Genomic DNA, 14,849 nt, shown 5'->3' with positions numbered 1-14,849 from the left:
CCATGCTTCCACTGCAGAGGGTGTGGGTTCAATCCTTCCTCAAGGAACTAAGATCCCACATGACATGTGGCATGGCAAAAAAAAAAAAAAAAGACTAATTGCAGGGGCTTAGCTGGTGGCTCAGTGGATAAGAATCTGCCTGCCAATGCAGGAGACAGGAGTTTGATCCCTGATCAGGAAGATCCCACATGCCATGGAGCAGCTAAGCCCACGTGCCACAACAATTAAGCCTGTGCTCTAGAGCCCAGGAGCCACAACTACTTAAGCCCAGGAGCCCCAGAGACAATGCTCTGCAACAAGAGAGACCACCACAATGAGAGGCCCTTGCACCTCAAAGAAGAGTGACCCCCTCTTGCCGCCATTAAAGAGAAGCCCTCGCACCAGCACAGCCAAAAATTAAATAAATGAATATTTTTTTTAAAAAAAGACTAATTTCAAAGAAAAATCAACAAAGAAAAGAAAGCAGAGTGACCTACCCTTCCATGGTCCCCCATTGCCTTTAGAATACGCAGTCCCTCTGCCACACAAGCCAAGCACTCCATATCTGGGTCCCTGATCCCAGACACCGGACTCCAGCCAGGCATAACTTCCTCCAAGTCTTGGAACATCCTTGCTTTCTCTCACCTCTGGACCCTCACATCTGCCCGTCTTGCCCTCCACCTCACGTAAGCCCTCCTCACTCCATTAGGACTGAATTCCATTCCAAAAGGACTTCCCAGGCTCTGCCGGGCAGGCCAAGCTCCCAGCCACAGTTCCAGCGGCCATCGTAGTACAGCCTCCATCACAAACCTCTTCCCCACTGACAGCAGTTAGTTAGCTTTGGGGCCAAGAGGGCAAAAGCCATGCCTGCCTCCCTCGCCTCCAATTCCCCAGCACGGCAGCTGCAACTCAGTGGATGTCTGACCAATGAAACTGGACTGACTAGATAGAGGAGGCCTCGCTCAGTGGGCAGCAAGAATCCACTGACTCCATGAAGACCAGCCTAAAGGAAGCTCATGTGAGGGCTGTCTGACCCTCACTCTTCCAGAATCATGAGCTCCAGCCTGGGACTACCTCCATAGTCAGTGAACTGTGAGTGACAGTCAAACAAAACCCACCTCTGCATTGCTTTGAAGTTGAGCCAGAATTACTATCCATTCTGTCTCCCATGTCCCCCACACAGACCAGCTCCCTCTGGGGGAATTCTTTGAAGTGCTGGAGAAGCCTGGTCCCTCTGAGAAGCAAGCCACCCTGTTTCTTCTTTTCAGAGGATGCAGATGCCCTGTACCCATGGCTTCTTTCCTCCAATTCCTGCCTGCCAGGAGAGCATGCTCACAGTGATCTTTGCCACCTCTGCCAGCCAGCACAGCCACTATGGCCCTGTCTTTATTTTCTGGCTGCCGCTGCCTCATTAAAAGCCTCTGCAAACCTTCTCTGGATATGTGCAAGAAATAAACAAATAAGCAAACAGAAAAACAAGGCATCCCAAAATAATAAACCAAAAATCATGACAGCATGCCAGGCCCAGGCGGAGGCTTCTGCCTGGGACCAGGGGTGTTGGGGCAGGAAGCAGGAAAGCCCTCACAGGTACCAGGTCAGGTGACTTGGAGGGTACTTTTCAGCAAGAGATTGGAAAAGCAGAGCCCTGGAAGGAGACATATGCTATCTATAGGGAAAGTGGCCATGTCAGTGTGACCCCACCCCCATCTTCTGTCGTCACTCTCAGAGCCTCCAGTGGGAAACATGGGGTGAGCAGCTGACGCCCCAAATCAAATTCCCCAGACTTCTTACAATGGAGAACTGGCCACACAATGTACAAGCAATTTCATTCTTGTCACATTCCAGGGTGATGCAACCAAGGAGAACAGGCTTCTATTCCTAAGCATCTCACTAGACAGGAGAGTTCCCATGGGAGGGTGAGCCTTGATGACACAGCACACCAGCTCACGTCAAAAGGGGGGAAGCCCTGCCATGGACATGATGAATCAACCACTCAGATGCTCCCGGCCAGGCTGCCTGAGACTGTGCGATGCAGCCCCTTCCCACTCTTCCCTCTGACACTTTCCATCACTTCCAGCTCTCAGCATAAGCCGCTGGTCCTCCAAACCCTCCTCTTCCAGAACATGGAGTGCTATTTCACACCCTGATGTTTTGCACACAGGTTTACCCCACTTGGAATTTCCCTCCTCCCTCCTCTACCTGATGAAGCCCTTCTTGCTCCCAGCTAATTCAAAACCCACCACCTCCCAAGGTAGAGTTGGGAGGGGCTGGGGAGTAGTTTAGGCTGCAAAGTTCTGCAATCACATGTCAGCACTTGGGGCACTGTCCTAGGTACTGAAGAGGAGAGAGACAAATGAGTAATCACTCTCATATCCATCATTTCATTTCATTTCAACCTCCCAAGAACCCTTTGAGGCAGGCGTTTTTATTATCCCCACTACCAAAATGAGAAAACCAAGGATGAGAAAGATTTGTCAATGGTCCAGAGATAAGCAAGAAAAAAGGCTGAGGCAGGAACAGAACACAAGTTTCCCAAAATGTTCACCCACAAAACTTCAGCGACACTGTTAACCTCACACTGTGATATACACATGTATTTTGTGTTTACACCTCCTGTGAAACTGTGGGGAAAACTCTCTCAAGCCTGGGCCCATCTGAAATCTCACCAAGCCCCATACCTTGTGGAGTACATGAGTGCTCCCTCCACACTTACCAAGGAGGAAGGTGTAGACAGAGACTTGGCAGGCTGAACACACTGGTTCTCTGGTGGGAGTGGAGGAAGGTGAGGTTTCACCTGATCTTTGGACTCCATGAAATCACATATTATTGTTGTAATTAGGAATCTCATAAAAAGAAACAAATGCTTCCTAGAAAAATAAGTAGTCAGTGAAACGCCCTCAGTTATATATTCATCCACTCATATATTGAATACTTCTTGAGCACCTACTATGTTTCAGGTGCTATTCTAAACGCTGGATATGCAGCATTACTTAACAAAACACACAGGATCCCTGCTTAAGAGGAACTCACATCCTCATTGGGGGAAGGTAAACATCAAAAAATAAGCAAATGTCAGTAAATTCAATGGGGAAAAAAAGGCAAGGAAGGGAGGAGAGGGCGTCAAGAGGAAAAGGAGCTCAATTTCTTAATGAATTGATGAGAAAAGGCCTGTGGGGGCAGAGGGGATTGGAGCAAAGCCCTGAAGGTGAGGACGTAGCCTGCAGATATCTATAGGAAGAGAGTCCCAGGCAGAGGGAACAGCCAGTGCAAAAGTTCTGATGCCTAATTGTCCTGGCACATTCATGGAGCAGCAGGGAGCAGGAGGCGGGTTGACAGGGTAGAGTGAAGAGAGAGGGTGACAGTGAGCAGGGCAGGGAGGCCAGCTGCAAGGACCATGGCTGTTATTCCAGAGCAGTGGGGAAAGTTTCAGTCATCACAATGGACCTTCGAATTTAGATCTGAGGTTCCCACGCAACTTGTCAGAGGGAAACCTCTTAGGGGCTCCTGGAGCCTTTCTGCTTCCTTAGATTCCCAAGGAGAAGGACATTCCTAAAGCTGTTTCAGAGATGCTGTCTAAACACAAGTCAAGCAAGACCAATGACCACCCACCCCAGGTCCCACCTGCTGAGCAACCAGGAAAGGAAACCCACTTCCCAGGACTCAGAAAAGGGTTCTTCAGAGCTAGATGGCATCTGCTGAGATCCCTTTGTAAGAAGCAAAGGAAAACTTTTAAAGCATAAGACTCTCAACCTGCTAGAGCACTGAGCATGTGCTTGGCCAAGACCTGCCAGGAACCTAGGAAAGAAGTGCTATGATACCCATCTTACAGATCAGGAAAACCAAGGCTCTGAAGGGCAACCACAGTTCACCCAGGACACAATAAGCAATGGAGCAGGGACTTAAATGCAGTTCTTTTCTGATGCTGGGGTCTGTGCTCATAACTACCCAAATGTCACCTTCTCGAGGAGGTGCCAGACCTTGCCTGGCAAGGGAAAACAAGTCATCTATGGCCACTGAGCATATGGTCAGGGCTCTCATCTGGATGGAGAAAGCTTTAGCCTGAACACCAGTCCCAGCTGCTAAAGGGCTTCCACAGCTCTCCCCTCCTCTCCCCTGCCTTCCAGTCCTCCCTGTCCTTTCCCTGTCTTCTGGTCAGACACACTGACACTCCAAGTCTCTGAGAACACTCCTAGGACCAGAGGATACTGAGGGCAGGTTCCAGGCACATAACATTCCTCTCAGGGCCTATGGTCTTCCAGCCAGTGCTGAAGTGACTGGGGCCAGAAGGAAGTTAGTTATGATGCTCTGTCTTCACAACAAAGGCATTTCCATATACCTGGCAATATTCTGCATCTCGACTGGGATAGCAGTTACTCTATTACATATATTTGTCAAAATCCATCAAACAGTACATGTCTAATGAGTATATTTTATTGCATACCAATTATGCCTCAATACAGTTCACTTCAAAAAATGAAGGAACTCTCCTGACATCGCTGGACCTGTTAGGAAAGGGCCATGCTCTCCCAGAGACGAGGGTAAGAGATGCTTCAGTTGAGACAATGAAGACAACATACTATTTCACTTCACTAGGAGAGCGGGGAGGGGTCTTACTTGGGCCAGTGGTCCTTCCAGATGTTTGGGGCCACATCTTGTGGATACTCTTCCTAGAATTCTGGTAGAATTCTAGTATTTAACAGAAAAACCTGTTCCCTCTTGTGTGCTGGGGCTGAGGAGGTCTGGAGAAGCAGGGTTGGAAGGAGGGGAAAGTCAATGGGGCCATATTTGTCTTCCAAGGGGGCACTGTGGCACTGCGTGGGAAGAAGGAAGTGTAGGTCTGGCCAAGGTCTTGCTGTGGCGACTCCCTTGGTTCCAGCTGTGTGATGGGCCATGGGGGGAGGGGGGCCTGCACCCTCATCTTCCTGTCCTTCATCCACACCTGCCTCAGGCATCTCCTTATGTCCTCAGACATACCATGGAATCTGACAGAAGGGTGATGGAACTTCAGAGTTAATGAACTTTAATTTTTCACCAAATGCTACAATTAACATGCCATGAAGTACAGTTGCTTTATAATTAGATCGAAGAACAAAACCCAAAACACTTGTCCCAGTAAAGTTATTGTCGAACTTCTTGGTAGGTTTCCTAGCAATTAAACTCACTTACTCATTTCATCTTGAAAAAGTATTTATTACTTCAATTTAAACTAATGCCATAATGATACGATACGTGTTATTAATGAGAAGGCTCACCAGAGCAGCTCAGTTGCCTGACTTCCTATGCCAGGGACCAGAAAGGAGACTTTGTTGGCATGAAGCATTGGTTAAAATAATAGGTGTCCAATTCACTTTCTTCTGAGGCGTTTCCTATACGGAGGACTTGGGGTGAAGACCAACTGCCAACAGATGTTCACCAAGGGAACCTGTCAGGCTGTCCAGCTGAGAAGGTGTGAGGACTCACCGGAGCCACTTGGGACTGAGCAGTGAGTCTGCAGGGACTCCCAGCGACTCACCTCCACCATCAGGGAGGCCTGAGGTGTCCCCCACAGGTGAGAGAGCTGACCCCGAACTCTCTCACTTTCTGCAAGCACCAAGAACATAAGCAAGATGTTTCCTGGACTGTAAAATAAGCCATAGCAGAGATGAACCAGCTCAGAGGCTAAGGGGCTACCAGCAGTTACAGTTTCTGAGTAAAGAAGTCTTCCTGAGCATTCATGTGCTAGGCACTGTGCTAGGCTCTTGTGGTCATTCAATCGCTCAGTCATGTCCGAGTCTTTGCAGTCCCAAGGACTGCAGCACACAGGGCTTCCCTGTCCTTCACTATCTCCCAGAATATGCTCAAACTCACGTCCATTGATTTGGTGATGCCAACTAAGCCCTTGGCATGTATTAATGCATTTAATACACACATCAAGCACACCAAGTAGGGATGATTACTTTATTCCCATTAGACAGATGAGGAAACCATTGCAGAGAGAGGTTGAGTGACTTGTCCAATGCCACACAGCTATAGAGGCAGAGCCAGAATTCAACTGAGGCAGACTGCACCCAAGTCCATGCTCCTAAATACTATATTCAAGGATAATACTGAGGAGGGACAAACAGCCAAAGCTCTCATGCCAAGACTCTACCAAGCCCTATGCCAACACCAAACCCTGGGGAGGAAGAATACTGACCACTGCCACTCTTGGTTCCCACTCATGATTTGTTATTATCATACAGACCATTTGCCAGGTACCAGGAACTCTGCCAGGGGTTTTAATCTGTAGCTCAGAAATTACCATCCCTGTTCCTTAGATGATATTAAGGGAAGTCATCATGGGCAATCAGTAGGAAGGATGGCAACCCTCACTTTTTTATTTACTTACTATTTTTGGTACTTGATAGAAAACTTTAAAGATATTAAACAAAAAACAGATCTCCCATCTTTGTCCCAAGTCATTGTGTTTCCCTCCCTGGCACAGCACTCCCCTATGACTGTATGTGTATTCACACACACACACACACACACACACACACACACACACACACACGTGACCTTGCTTTTACCCAGAGCAATACTGACACCACTGTTCTCACTTTGCTACTATGAGCTAACAGTACCATGTGTTGGAACTATGGCCTCTTAGTTCATGAGGAATCATAGTTTCCCATTATGCATGTATCATAATATATTTAACCATTATGGTTGTTGGCAGTATCTGTGGTCACCAACAGTGCTCCAATAAACCCTTGTGCATTAAGTGAAGAGTCTACCTGCGGGGCTTGCTCCCCACAGCTTTGCCACAAGGATCAAGAGGCTGTGAGCAAAGCTGTGATGACCTGGGCTTTGGGAATCAGACTTAGCCAACCCCCTACTCACCTGCCACTCACTTACTTTTCTGAGTTGCAGTTTGCTCATCTGCGAAACAAGGGTGGTATGAACCCACTTCGAAGGGTTGCTGTAAGGATGCCACGAGCTGGAGCACTTACGGTGCTTACACGGTGCCCTGCTTGGAGTGAGGCTGGAGAAACAAGAGCTGTGACTTACTGACGCCTCGGCCACCTGGTCACCTGGGAAGTTCAGGCTCTGCCTCGGGGTCTGGGATTTGTCCTCAGCTTGTCCCTGTGCATTAGCTTCTTTCCTTTCAGAGGAAGCCAATGAGTCTGGACTCAGACAACAGAAAGACCAGAGCCCTCCAGAAAAGAAGACCCGAGTCTGTGCTCAGGTCTCTGGACTGGGTGTAATGAATAGGACCCAGAGGCACAACCTGAGGAGGCGAGCTGTGGCTCCCAAGGATTTCTGGAGATTCTGTACTCATCAGTGAGGCCTCTAAGGCATGCTCGGCCCAGAGCTCCAGCCTCACCCTTGGCCACTGCCCACAATCCAGCCATATCTTTTCCCTCTCTGTTGCCCCCAGGCCTTCCAGTATGCTTTCCTTCTGCCTGGCACACTCTTTCTCCTATCCTCCCCCAGTGCCCTTTGCTTGCCTATTTCCTACTAGTCCCTTAGATGCTGGCTTACATGCCACCTCCTTCAGGAAGCCCCTTTGAACCACTATGCCACAAGCTGTGCAGTCACCACTGAGATAAGATCAGTACCATGGCCACAGCAGAGTGAAGCAGTGTCAGGGTAGAATGTCAGGCCATAGCTGCAGGGAGAGATGGTCTAGCCATAGGGATCCAAGCACACTCAGAGCCAGGACCTAGCTGTGGACACTCAGGCTGGAGGGCAACATCTGCTCTCAGAGCAGAGAGGGAGGTTTCAGCAGGAGAATATCTTTATACCATTTGGATAGGGAAAGACCTCTTAAATGAAATAGGAAATGGAGCTACTTGTCTAAAAGATGAATAAATTTGATAATAACAGTATAGAACTTCTGTGAACTCAGACAACTAACTGAAAGAAGGCATTTAATATCCCTAACTTACAAAAGAAAAGGCTCAATTTTAAAAATGGGCAAAAATTTAAAACTACACATGGGTATTTAGAAGAGCAAACAAAAATAGTGCATAAAGGTATGCTCAACTTCATCTCTTATCATGGCAATGTAAATTAAAATCACAGTGAGACACATTTCACATGAAAATCTTAAAACTAAAAGCAATACCAGATGGTGATGAGGTTGGGGAACTTTGAGAATTCTCATACATTGCAGATAGCAGTGAAAATAGGTAGAAATGCTTTGGAAAGTAATTTGGAATTATCTAATAAAGCAAAACATGCATAGGCCCAATAGTTCATAATATATAACAAAAAAGAAAGCAATCACAATCATCAATCAATTAAAAATAAATAAATATTTAAGAAAAGAAAGCAATCACAAAAGTGTACAGAAGTTTAACTCTAGATATTTAAGGTTCATTAAGAGGCCAAAATAGGCAATAAGTATTTTAGGATCCATACTTATATGACAAACTATAAAGAAAACCAAGGAGCTCATTAGAACACAATCAAGATACTGGTTAGGTCCCCTAGGTAGGAGAAGACATGATACAATGAGGACACATAAGAGCTCCTATACATTTTTTTAACTGGTCTTGGTTCATGGGAGTTCACTTCATTATCATTCTTTTAACTTGACATATACATTGTAAAGGTGTGCAACTTTTAACTTTTTAAAAATAATTTTAAAACAAGCACAAGTAGGAAACGGACACACATTTAGAACCCCAAGCTTTTGCTTCTGTGGAATCCCTGCTGCCAACTCATCCCAGGCCTGCAAGCTGGTCCAAGAGGCTAAGAGGGAGCACCACACTCCAAAGATGCTATGGAGGAAGGAGCCCTGGGGTCCTAACTTCACATCCCAGCCCTGCAACTTTAGCCAAGATACTCCAACCATCTGTTTCAACATCTAAAATGAGCACCTAGCAAAATAGTTGTGCATGGTAGGGACTCAGCGAATATTTGTTGAATGAATGAGTCAGTGGTTTCTAAGATCCCACCATAAATACATCCCTCATCCAAATGTGCTCACTGGGGAGAAATTGTGGCTGCAGCTTCTAGCACACCCTCCCCGAAACACACACGAATAGCCCAGAAATCAAAGTGGCAAGACAGAAAGCTCTCTCTTCTGTTCAATCCAAACTTTTGGTATTTTAATGTTACAGATTTTCTCTCCCAAATGTCAGCTTCTCTTTTATTTTTCCTTTCGCTGTCACAACAAGCATACAAGTATTTTCGATGGAATTTTACCAAATGGCACATCTTGCATTCTGTAAACCTTAAACATACAAACTCCTCTCCCACCACTCTGCCAAGTTCTGTCGTAGAACTTGCTTTTGCCTTTCTAACCCTTGACCCAGATGCTCAGTCCTCAGGCTCCACCCAGGGCACGACATTCCTTGGTTTAAAGGGAGGCTGAGGGGCAAATGAGGAAGGATCAGTCCTTCCCTTGTGGGGGTAGGATTTTACACATGACATTTACCCAAGTGACTGACTGCACAAACCTAGGGCATGCCAAGTCCATTCCACACACCCCATCCTTGGCATCAACTCTGCCTGGCTGGTGATAAGAGAAGAAGGCTGGAGCCTAGCAAGCCCCAGATGACAGAAATAAGATGATGCCATGGCTAAGTGCATGGGCATCAAAGTCAAAAGGAATCTCTCTGAGCCTCACGCTCCTCATCTGTAAAATGCAGCAATAATCCCACTTCAGAGAGTTACTGAATAGCTTAAATAAATTAATATATGTAAAGATACTTGCAGATCAGCATCAAAAAAACAAAGTTACTATATCCCCAACCCACTTCTGTGTGACTTTGGAAGGAATGAAACAGTCTTTACACTCATTTTGCTTTTTAACTGGGCTCATCACAACTAGTGCTACAATCGGGTGGAGGAAGGGCCCTGAGAGGTTGTGGAGGCACCATTTGTCTTGGACATATCAGTAATGTAAATCCACACACAGCCCTCAGACAGGCCAATGCCAGCCAAGCTGAGGCGCACTCACACTCTGAATTCTTGGGGCTGCATCAAACAGCATGTGTGCTTCTACAGCCTTGGCTTACCTAACATATTAAAATGGGCCAGAGATTTGACTGTGCACAAGGGCCAAGGTCAAAACAAGTAACAGGCGCTGGAGAGGTTAATGTTTTATAGAGAATGTTTGGGGTAGAAACTTGGCCTCAAAGGTTGTCAAATCAAGAGGGTAATGGCCAGGGCAGGCAAAAGCAAGAGGTTCTACATAGAACCCAATGAAAGAGCACTGGCCTCCAGGAAGACTAATGCCAAATGGTCAGCACCTTGGACAGCGACAGCCATGCGCAAGCGGCTCTGAGATGCTTGATTCACAGCCAGCCACCTTTAGCAAACAGGGCGGGCTGCTGCCAGTCCATCCCCTGCACCATGATGCTTCATGGAGCAATCCCAGCACTTTATGTTGCTGAGGCCATATGCTTCCTCAGAATCCTTCCCAACACAGAAATCAAGGTTCGACCAATTGCCGGCAGTGGTCCACCAGAAGAAACCTATTGGTCACCCTGTGTCTTTATAAAATTACTAATAAAGGCCAGTCTAGTTGAAAACTAACTTCAAAAAAAAAAAAAAGAAAACTAACTTCAACCCTGCAAGAGATAGCAAAGGTTTCCATGTGATAAAAGAGGGGTACATCTTTTGGCTTGACTGGAGGGTCTGGATGGGAGAGGAGAGGGGCAAAGCAGTGTATCTATAGAATGAAACATCTGTTTCCTAGCTTACCTCAAAGGTCTTTCCTTGTCTTTCCCCCACATTTCTCCTTTGTCTTATATTAAAATTGCTCGAAAGGTCCATGTTCTCATAAATGAGTTGGTTCATTTACACAGAGACAATTTCTCAGGGCCTTCTCTGTGCCAGCCACCATGCTATGACATGGTCTCTCCAACTCCTCCCCAGAGTCAGGGATTGAGTGGCGGTGGGAGGGAGAAGCCAGGCCCTGGACAGAGTCCAGTTCAAGCACCTGGAGCCTCTGGCCACCTTTGTCCCCATCACCCCCTCATCTTAATTTCAGTACAGTGACTGTTTGCTTTTCAATTCCTTCTGGAAGACTCTAGACAGCATATTTGCTCAAAAGCTGAGGACAACATTCCAGTCTTAGAGAAGCAGAGTATTTAGGCAAATGCAAACATATGCTGCTTTCTCTTCTTAGTTACAGTCTTGGCAAAGGGATTATTCCACCAAGAGAGGAAAACAGGACTTTCGAGAGTCCACCCCATTCTACCCTGGCCCCAACTATGAGGCACCGACCCTCACCTTTAAAGACATAGCACATGAGTGGCCGTGGCTATAAAAGGGTAGCATGGGGGTCCTTGTGAGGGATTGCTCTGCATCTGACTGTGGTGGGCACATGAATCTACACATGACAAAACTGCACACACAGTGAATACACACACCCAAGTGCATGTAAACTGGTGAATATGAGCAAGGCCTATGAATCGTGTCAAGATGAAATTCTGCTTGTGGTATGCTATGACAGTTAGGCAAGATTTTGGAGCACACAGGATCTCTGAATTATTTCTCATAATCGTATGTAAGTCTCAATTATCTCAGAAAAAAAAATAGACAGGTTTTTTAAACAGATAAATTTTTTTCAATAAAAAAGGTTTTATTTTTAAACCATTTATCTCAGGACTAGAACTGGTCTCCATTTTCACAAAGCAACCATAGAAAACCTGAATTTATCTCTTCAAAGCCCATTTTTTCTAGTTTCCTAACAAGGAAATTATGATTTTTTTTTCATATAGGAGGCCTTCAAAGAATCCATATCGAGCCATGCCCAGTGTCCCCAGACCCATACAATCCCCACCTGGGTCCATGACATTAAGGATGTCCCTCTCCCTGACCTTTGCACCAGCCTGAAACCCTGAAACTAAGGGCAGATCAGCATGGAGGGAGGCAAGGAGCTGGGGAGGCTAGGAGAGCATCCAGCGAGAGGGGGACACTTTGCACAGGAGGCTTCCGGGAGGACTCATGCTGGCCGGCCTCCACCACTGCTGCCTGCGTGCAGCCTTTCGGATCTCTGCCAGCAGTTTATTAATATTTTATTGAAAACTCGAAGATGATTCAAACTTCAGCTGTCATGATAAGATGTTGTTGCTAGGCAACTTTAGTGCCTGTCTACAGATCTGTTTTCAGAGCTCATCCCCGACTCACGAAGCTCAAGGTTGGGTCCTACCACCCAGAGACCCACTCGGTTCAGACCACCAACTGCCGTCCACACCCAGCCCTCTCCAAAGAGCTCAGCCTCCACGAGTGAAGGTGCAGCTCGCAGGTCTCCCAGTGTCTGGTTGTGCCCCCACCAGAGCCCCAGAGCAGCCCCTGCCCCCAACTCACCATACTCACTGTCGTAGAACATGACAAACTTCTGCCAGCGCAGCTCTGTCACCAGCCTGAGCATGACATCATTGAGGCGCACAGGTGGTCTGGAGGCCAGCGTGTAGGCCTCGCCATCAGGGCTGGGGTTCAGATGGCAGGCAGTGCGTGGAGAGCCCCCTGGGTTGCGCTGGACAAAGAGATGTGGGATGTGCATCGCGTCTGTGAGGGACTGCAGGGCGTTGGCAGATGCACAACCGGTGGACGTGACCAAGGCCAAAATCCCCTGGGTCATGAGGTCACAGGCTGGAAAGAGAGGGGAGAGAGAGGGAGGGGTCAGCATGGGGGTGATGCTGCCCTGGCTTCAATTCACACAGCTCACACTGGGCAGTTCATTCCTGGGGTTCCAAGAAACACCATCTCCCTCCAGGGACCAAGAACCCTGTCAGGCCAGCCCAGAGGCTCTCACAGTCATGGTCTATGATGTCCTAGTGATGCTGCCAACTAGATACTATTGTGTCCATTCAACAGATGAGAAAACAGAGGTCAAGAGAGGCAAAATCATTCATCCTAGGCTACTCAAGCAGGGAGAGTAGAACAGGGCTCCTACCCACATCTGCCTGAGACACTCAGCCATGCTACTATATTAGCCATCCGGTTTCCCACTTGGGCTGTGAGCCTCTTAAGAGCCATGAGCTCATTTTGTTGATCCTTGTATCCCCAAGGCCAAGCCACAGGCCAAGAATGTACTGTGTAGTCTACAATTGTTGGCTGAATTGAGCTGATTGGAGCTGAAGGGAATGAATTACGTTGGAAAGCCAGGGAGACACTTACCCCCGAAGACCCAGATTGTAGGCAACGAATCCCAGAAACCCTCAGTCTCCTGGCCAAGTCCACTTGATTCATATCATAAAAATACTGGGTCAAACCCCAGGGGAAGTATTTGGTTCCAGAAGACCAGGATTACTTAAAAGCCACTTGACAATAAGAAAGGAAGAGGCTCCCACAGCTGGGGCACTGACTGCAGGTGAGGAGGAGGAACACAATCAGGTGTCAGCAGCCATTTCTAGGGTGGGAACACTTAGGGATCACCTTTTGAAGTCATCTAGTCACCATGAGTTCCAGTAACCCCTTTTAGCCACACTCTTATGCCTTTTTGGAACATCAGACCAATTAATAAAATGATACACCTCCCAACACTGCAACCCACTGCACCAGTTTTGAAGCAAACATTTATTAATAATGCTTTATGTGATGGCAGGAATGTGGGAAAGCAGATGCAGTTTCAAAACCCAGCCTGTGAATGTCAGCAGGCCATCTGCTACAGACGGCAGACTTTTGAACACCTTTGACAATGTGGTTCTTTCGGTTGAGAGCGCTTGGGTTTATGTAATGCCTCAGACCAGACTGGGAGAAGGAGATGAAGACCAGGAAGAGGAACCCCAAGGAATGAGACAGAGGGAGGCTGGGAAGGTGTGGGAAGAGGAAGACACCCCCAAGCTTTCCAACACCAAAGGCCAGTGGCTCCCCATGCAGGGACAATCACCTTGCACATTCATGGGCTTCAGCAAGAGGACAATTTGACTGCCCACAACTCTTCCTATGGAATCCTCAGCCTTCAACACAAGGCAGAAGGAGGCGGTGGTTAAATGAGAGATTCTCTGCAGTCCCTGCTGAAGATCACACAGCCACCTAAATGCTCTGAACCGTCTCATTCAGGCTCCTCATGGCCAAGCTCACTCCTGAATTGTAATCCAATCCTGCCATGCTTCTGTTTAAAGCCCTTGGTGGCTCCCAAGAGCCTTGAGCAGGGAGTCAAACCCCTTAGGGCGGTCTTGCAGGCTCCCCAGTGCCTGCACCCTCAGGTTCCTCCTACCACCCTGCCACCTTTCATTGTCCCTGGAACCTATGACACTTCCTTTGCCTTCTGAACGTTGACATCACTTTTGCTTCAAGACTCAGACTGTACACCCCCAGACTGGCTAGGGACTCTCTGTCATGCGCTTCATTTGCATCCCCCACTTCCCCTCTCACAACACTGAATTGCGTGTCTCTCCGCCACCTGACCTTAGGTTCCAAGGGAACAAAGGTCACGCCCTTCTGCTCACCATCCTCATCCAGGGACACAATGTGTCTGCCGGCACACAGCAGTCAGTAAAAACTCATACAATAATACCATAATCCTTGACATTTTCATGCCGTCTGGTCAGTAATTCCACTTTGAGCATCCACTCAAACTATAATATAAAAATAACTTTAGGAAATTCCCTGGTGGTCCAGTGGTTAAGACTTTGCTTTCCAATACAGAGGGTGCAGGTTCAATCCCTGGTCAGGGAACTAAGATCCCACATGCCACAGGGCCAAAAAAACCAAAACATAAAGCAGAAGTCATATATAACAGACTCAATAAAGACTTTAAAAATGGTCCACATCAAAAAAAAAAATCTTAAGAAAAAAAATGGCTTTAGATCCAAAAACATTCAGAGGATACTTATCCAGATTCTTGATATATTGCCAATGATCTAAAAGATGTAAATAGATGAGTGACATAAAAGTGTTCCATTTGTTGAAAGCATACCCAACCTTTAAAACTATTTATGAAG

The 14,849-nt window shown here is 47.1% G+C and overlaps 1 protein-coding gene across 3 annotated transcripts in view; it reads right to left on the bottom strand.

Moving 5' to 3' along the window:
* Positions 1 to 14,849, bottom strand: part of GRID1 (glutamate ionotropic receptor delta type subunit 1) — a 677,264-nt gene that overhangs the window by 523,954 nt on the left and 138,461 nt on the right. For all 3 annotated transcript variants that reach the window (XM_081563134.1, XM_081563129.1, XM_081563135.1), the window contains exon 3: positions 12,268 to 12,552. In XM_081563134.1, the coding sequence (XP_081419260.1) occupies positions 12,268 to 12,552 (285 nt within the window). The remainder of the gene's footprint in view (positions 1 to 12,267; positions 12,553 to 14,849) is intronic.

The sequence above is a fragment of the Giraffa tippelskirchi genome, chromosome 2 (genome assembly GCF_054371585.1).
Source record: "Giraffa tippelskirchi isolate mGirTip1 chromosome 2, T2T-mGirTip1v1.2.pri, whole genome shotgun sequence".
Taxonomy (NCBI): Eukaryota; Metazoa; Chordata; class Mammalia; order Artiodactyla; family Giraffidae; genus Giraffa; species Giraffa tippelskirchi.
The sequence above is the reverse complement of the archived record's forward strand: the minus strand, read 5'-3'. Positions and strand labels throughout refer to the sequence as shown.